At 36.9% G+C, this 7,014-nt stretch overlaps 1 protein-coding gene across 1 annotated transcript in view; it reads right to left on the bottom strand.

Moving 5' to 3' along the window:
* Nucleotides 1-474: 474 nt before the first annotated feature.
* ADSS (adenylosuccinate synthase) overlaps nt 475-7,014 on the bottom strand; it is a 41,099-nt gene continuing 34,559 nt past the window's right edge. The window contains exons 14-15 of the mRNA XM_023518542.1: nt 3,076-3,225; nt 475-1,617 (exon numbers count right to left, since the gene is read on the bottom strand). Of these exons, the coding sequence (XP_023374310.1) occupies nt 1,565-1,617; nt 3,076-3,225 (203 nt within the window). The 3' untranslated portion in view covers nt 475-1,564. The remainder of the gene's footprint in view (nt 1,618-3,075; nt 3,226-7,014) is intronic.

Below are 7,014 nucleotides of genomic sequence, written 5' to 3'. Positions count from 1 at the left end.
TGCTGGGATTACAGGTATGAGCACAGTGCCCAGCAAGAATGGGTTTTTAATATCTGCTTCCGAACCATTACTAAAAATAAATTTCAGTAAAGCAATGCATATAGTGAGGATAAGAATGTGGACTTTAAAAGCCCGTTCACAGTTTCTGTTAGAATAGAAATTATTTGTTACATAGTAAATATAAATTATTTTTACATATGGGTCATTATTGATTAGAAATGAGCTTGTAGAATCAACTGTTCTCGTTGTTCTCGTTGTGTTTACAAGGCTGTTCCTCTTTCAGCATTTTTCTTGAACCGAATACTAATAAGAATATATGTAGTGAAGATAAAGGATATTTAGATTCTTTTAAAGATTTTATTTTTGATGTCTCCCTACCTTATCCCCACACACTGCAGTGATAAAGCTCCTTCCTATGTAATGTGTTATGACTATGACTTCTCTTATTAGAATAAAAACACAATACACAAAGCATACTAGAAATATTTGGTTCTTTTTAATCAGCTATTGATGGTATAATAAAATAAATTTAAGTGGCACCTAATTTAAACATTTACGATAGTTCATTGAAGGGTAATCTACAACACAGTATGTTAAGCCTAATTGTCAAAATAATAACTTTTTTTCAGGAAAGGAGACATAAAGGGATAATTAAAATTATAGCCAACAATTTGGGTTCATCTAGACACTTATAGATGATGTTGTAGGCATATTACAGGCACAATGTTGAAAAACCAATCCACTAGATTTAAAAATAACAGTCAGATAAAAAAGAAAAAATATATATTTCAGAGGTAATGTCTGAAATTAAAGAAAAATATCCACCAAATATCACAACAGATCTTTTAATGACTCATTTTAACATTAAGATTGTTGTTTTGGGGAACATCTTTTCTCTTTGAACATTCGATTAAATGTCCAGTGTATTAAATAATTTACAGAGAGAAGTAAGTTCTGCGTTCTGTACAAATTAAAGGACCCATGAATATAACACCCTCCCCTCCTGCCCCCGCCAAAGCTCAATTTTGCAATGGTCTCAGCAGAAAATAAACAGTTCACAATTTCAACAGAATTTATAGCATTACAAAAGTTTACAGAACCCCTATCATTTCATCATTTTTCTAACAACAAAGAATACAAGGACAGAATCGAATGATCAGAATGTAAAAAATATATGTGCAAAACTGCATAAATTGTTCTTATCATTGAATAAGGGTAAAACCTCAGAAACACACAATGACAATAATGAAGAAAAACTGTATTGAAAGGAATTCTGCTTTAGGTTTGAAACAACATAGATTATCCTATTGCTAAACATTAACAGAAAATGTGGCACCATGAGCAGCAAGAGCAACAAATGATTCGGCAATCGTGCCAGCCAAGGAAAAGCTGGAATAGGCCAAAGTTTATCTCCACAAGAGCCATCCATTCAGACCGGAAACGAGTGTAGGGCTTAACCCTCACTGCAATGTTTGTATTCTTGACTTTGCAGGTCATAAATGAAATATTTGAGGAAGTCTTTTCTCTCCCTCTGAAGGAGTGTTTCTTATGCTACTGGCAATCTTTAAAAAAGTTGAATCATAGACTCTCTGGATTTACCTACACCAATCCATTTAACTAGAAAAAAACAAAAAATAGAATAGCATTAATTCATGTACAATTTTCAGTTTGGGGAATTAAGACAGGTAGCCCCTCCCCCCTTTCTGAGCATCATCATTTAACTCTTCTCTTTGTGCCTTTTTGCAGTTTTCTATTTTGTTAGCGGACTCTGCCTATTTCCACAATAGAATGGGCTGTTAAGATCAGAGAAAATGCTTTGCCTTACCGTTCCCTGTTTTAATGACACATTATTTTCAATTTCCTAATGCCTAGAATACCAAAATATTGGCCCAAACAAGCAGAGACCTAAAGAACCTTTGATCACAGAACTAGAAAGGTAAGGTTCTTTGAGAAATGATGTTAAGAGGATACTGAAGTACCTATTTAATTTTTATATCTCGAAAGGTGGAAATACCTAGAAGAGTGTGAATCAAATTTGTATAGTCTTAGAAATTGCCCACTATTACCAGTCTATGGGATTCTAATCACCCATATGGTTTTAGATTATGTACAGAATTACTGGGTTCCATAAGGTACATGTGAGGATTTACAGAGGTCTTTGTTAGACTCACTGCTGTTTATATTTCAAAAGATGTTCATTAAAAGCAGTAAGCAAACACGCTTACTCAATTTGACATCAAGCTGGGAGGGGCAGCTAGTAATTTAGAAAACATGAGTCATGTTTGAAATGAACCACAAATATAAAATCAGAATAAGTACATATTTGATTTTACATGGAGGATACCTCCCACCCACTTAACTTTTTTTCACCTTTCAAATTTCTATCAATACAAATAAAAGGGTAAAAGGAAAACGCAATCTGTTAAAAATTGATTTCACAGAACTAGATATGGCTATTACTTCGCTATGTCCAACTCCAAATGTTTATTTTTTAATATAGAAGTTTTATTGTTTTTTATTCCTTTCTTATTTTTTTCTTACTTTTTTTTTCTAGTGACAGCTCCAATTTTATGTACCTTTTATTTCCTAAATGTCTGTTCGAGAAACTCTCCCAACTCTCAAGAGTGATTTAATCCAAATAAAAAAAATCCATAAACCATTTTTGGTGGTAGTGAAGACACAAGAGCATTTGTTATTAAGGAGGTAAGAATAAGAATGAATATCATAGGGTAAAAAAGCAGACTACGAGAATTAAAGACATGGCCAGAAAGGATGAGAAATAATCTATTATCTTCTATTAAAGACGAACATCAAGGGCAGCACCTGTGGCTCAAAAAAAAAAAGATGAACATTATATTTACTCTAAGAAATAAAATTATTATTTTATATTTTCCTAGGCATTTATGCGAATCATGAGCAGTACTGAAAAGTAATAATGATCTCTCCTTTATTTTATTTCAAAGGCAAACAATTAAATTAAAAGTAGAAAAGGAAAGATAGTTGTTTATAAAGTATTCACTTGGAATTTGAAGTTCATCTTCAATAAATAAAACAGTTCATAAAGTGTCTGTTTACCTGGAATTTGAAGCTCATCTTCAATAAATCGAACATAATTTTGTGCATTAACAGGTAGTTCTTTAAACGTTCTTGCATTTGATATGTCTGTGTTCCATCCTGGCAGAGTCTTATATTGAACTTCAACTTTATTTAAGACTTCTTGGTTTGCTAAAAGTTAAAGAATGTATTTGTTCATGGTACGCATTGCCTATTGTCAAACAACTTTTTTTGATATACCACATGTTCATAATCTCCTGTCAAAATCCTTACAGACAGATGTGTTTTGGAATTTAGAATTCTTTAGCTTTCAGAAAAAACAGTGCATATACCATCTCGGGTATTATTCTAAAATCAAACATATTTCTGCAACAACTCACATGATCATTCGCTATAAGTAGAGCAAGATTATGCAATTCTAACATTAGTTCAAGTCAGGTTTTGTCTTTGAAGGAGTTTTGGTACCAAACTTAAAACTTTCCATTTTTAAGAGCTTTCTGAATTTCTATACCATCCGTTAGGGACTGTATAGTAGTAGCAACCTCATAGAAAGAAGACTTGCATGCCTGCTTTCTTCTGAGAGATCTTCTATTGTTTTGATTGAAATTTTCTTCATTATTCTACCTAACCATTTTCTCTGAATCCCCTAATGGAAACTGAAAATGTACTGTTGATACTGCTGACCACTCACAGTTCAGAGCCTCCCTAGGACTCTCTCCACTGAGGAGGAACAAAGGTCATATCCTCAAGCAGCACATATCCAATAACTGGTTGATGTGGGAATATATCAAATTACCTTAATTTGGGACAACTCTAGCTCCAGAGTTCCCCATGGCATCAGCTGGAAGCCTTATTATGCAACTATATCAGAGTCTTGCCTAGGGAACTCAATGTAAGACAATGGCACCAGGAGTAGTCTGAGGAAGACGTCTCTAATATGGGAACTCAAAAATGGCCAGCTGGCTGGCCATGAGCACCATCTTGGGTGGTAGGTAGAGTATGGACAGCCTCTGACATGTCGTAGAAACACAGTTGCTAAAACTTTGATAGGAGGTGAACTGGGAGGCCACACTGGTGGAAAGTAAGGCACTGGCAATATCTAAGGCATTGAGAAACGAGCACAGTGGGATGATGGAACTGGATGGTGCCTAATAAATACCATTCACAAATCAAAGAAAGTCAATGAAAGACTAACAATCCTTCATCAGTTTAAAGCAAAGTGTGAGAGTCAGAAGGTCTTCCTGGCAGCATTTAGAGAGATTCCCGTATTCCACAGCAGTGAGTAGAAAAAGATGAAGATTAGAAGGGGAACTCATTCATAGATAGGAACTCAATCATTCTCATTCAGAGAATGTTGAATTCTCAAACTCAGCAAGTCTTCCATGACAAAGCCAGAGCCCTATTTAGGAAAAAATGGGACCCTGAGACTTTGGATGGGACGTCTGGCTTGATGCACTTGAAAATCTTGAGTCCCGAGACTCACTGAATCTCTGGGTCTGCAAATGCCCCACTATTTCCTATTAAAGGCTAAGGCTTCCACTTGCTCGAAGATGATGCAGAGGCCTCTGCCTTGCAAGGCAGCATCTGCCTATCTCAGATCTACCTTTAGATAGGTAGACAGCATCTAAGGTCAGATCCCAATATTAAGAGAGGGAAGGCACTAAGCTCTAAGATCTGCAGGAGTCAGCCAACATGTCAAGTGAGTACATGTGACACTGGATTCTGAAGGATGCTAGATCAAGGCAGGCAGCAGGTGGTGAAACCAAGTTGAATAAGAATATACCAGGATGGGGGCGGTGCTTGTGGCTCAAAAGGGTAGGGTACCGGCCCCATATGCCAGAAGTGGCGGGTTTAAACCCAGCCCGGCCAAAAACTGCAACAACAACAAAAAGAATATACCAGGATGGGAGTATACCATATCATGACACACGACAGAGCGACAGAGGGAGGAAAACCTACTGCTAGGGATGTTCTTGGCAGCTTAGAAAAAGTGATGAATCATAACTAAGTAAATATGCCAGAAGTGTTGCAGTAGATGGTAGGAGGAATTAAGAGGCTCTGCGGGGCTTCCATTTCTAGTCATGATAAAATAGAATAGTTCCAGACTAGCTCTCAAAATATATGACAAGTTTGCTTTAGAAAGTTGACTACAGGCAACACAAAACCACAGTCCCTGAGAGAGAAAATTCACAAGTATGCCCTGAAACTATGCAACTTAATTCATAGTTCAGGACGCTGGAGTCAATAAAAAAAGGCAGCTCCCCTGGCCTGGGGAGGTGGACATCTGTCTTTAGGGAAGTTGAAGCAGCTATAATCTGCAGGGTCAGGTACAAGGGAAGAGAAAGCTGTGAAGAAAGAGCTCCCCCCACCAGCAGTCCATATGAAAGTCCCATGGCTAAGATAGGACTCTACCTACAAAGAGAGAGATTACTGGAGGCTTATTAGACATTAGCCACTGCACTGCTGCATGTGGGATAAAGACTAGAGTCCAGCAGTGTGGGTGGGAAGGGAGGGACTGGACACTCTGCTCCAGCACTGCTGAACTGGAGAGCTTTCATTATCACACCTTGTTGCTCCTCCTGCGTCCAGGTGAAAGGTGGCTCCTTAACAATAAAAACCACGCGTGGAGTAAAACCTACTACAAACTCCCTGTAATGAAGCCTAAAACCAAGCTCAGTCAAGATCCACAGCAGAGAGAGAATTTGGAGACTGATTTATTCCAGGTTAGAAAGGTTTGGGAACATCTTGGGCTTTCCACATAACTATACTAACAAAGCATAAAACTGAGCTACACAAATTCAATCTGATCAGTCAGTAATTCAATTGCCCCCTAAAAGAAAACCATACAGAGGAAGATGACAGAACGAGTCTTTATAACTTATCATCCACATGTCCAACATTCAACCAAACATCATTAGGTATGGGAACAGTGAGCCACAATCAAGAAAAAGAATAGGCAAGAGAAAACTCTAAGTCAAAATGGTTCAGATGGTGGACTAATAGGGAAGAAAAGTAGCTAAAATAAGTCAAGAAAATTTGATCATCAACACATAATAGAGAAACAGCAAGTGTAGAAATAATCCAAACGGAAATTCTAGAAATAATTCACTGGATTTTTAAAAAAAAATCATCTGACTTTATTTACCATGACAATCCAATTTATTCTGGTAATAAATGATTATGTACAGTTATCAAAAATGTTGGGTACTTTTTCTAAGAAAAACGTTTCTGAAGGTGACACAGGAAAGAGATTCCCACTTGAAGTCCAGTGGGTCCCTGGTATTGTGCAAGAAAGAATTTAGGAGCGACTCAACAGTATAAAGTGAAAGTGAGATTTATTTAGAACCTATATAATTTCAAAAAGTCATCATAAATAGGAAAAATTACCAAACTCACATTTTATATTTTTAGTATTTTTATATTCACATATTAGCATGTACAGAAATCATGTATAAAATTTTGTAATGAATATTTTATAAATAAAGGTACATTTAGCTACAGTTTTCCATTTTCCCTCTATGTATATGTTGTATATATGTATGGCAACCTTTAGGATACCATTAGACAGTCTATTTTATAGACAGAGCAGAGGCAAGCTCTTCCTGCAGAAGAGAACCAGCCTCCTGGTAGAAACTACAAAAAGTCTACTCCACAGACAGGAGTAGAGGATAGTTCACTGGATGGGTTTAAAAGCATATTTGCAGAAGGGTAGAAGAATGAGTGATCAATAGAAATTATCTAAAGAAAAAAGAGAAAACCAGTCATAGTGGCTCATGACTGTAATCCTAGCACTTTGGGAGGTTGAGGTGGGAGGATTGCTTAAGCTCAGGAGTTAGAGACCAGCCTGAACAAGAGTGAGACCCTGTCTCTATTAAAAACAGAAAAACTAGCCAGGCATTGTGGCAGGCACCTGTAGTCCCAGCTACTTGGGAGGCTGAGGCAGGAGGATTGTTTTAGCCC

This window comes from Otolemur garnettii, unplaced genomic scaffold, assembly GCF_000181295.1.
Source record: "Otolemur garnettii isolate 467f Iridium unplaced genomic scaffold, OtoGar3 scaffold00141, whole genome shotgun sequence".
NCBI classification, from domain to species: Eukaryota; Metazoa; Chordata; class Mammalia; order Primates; family Galagidae; genus Otolemur; species Otolemur garnettii.
Note: the sequence above shows the minus strand (reverse complement) of the source record. Positions and strands in the feature narration are given on the sequence as shown.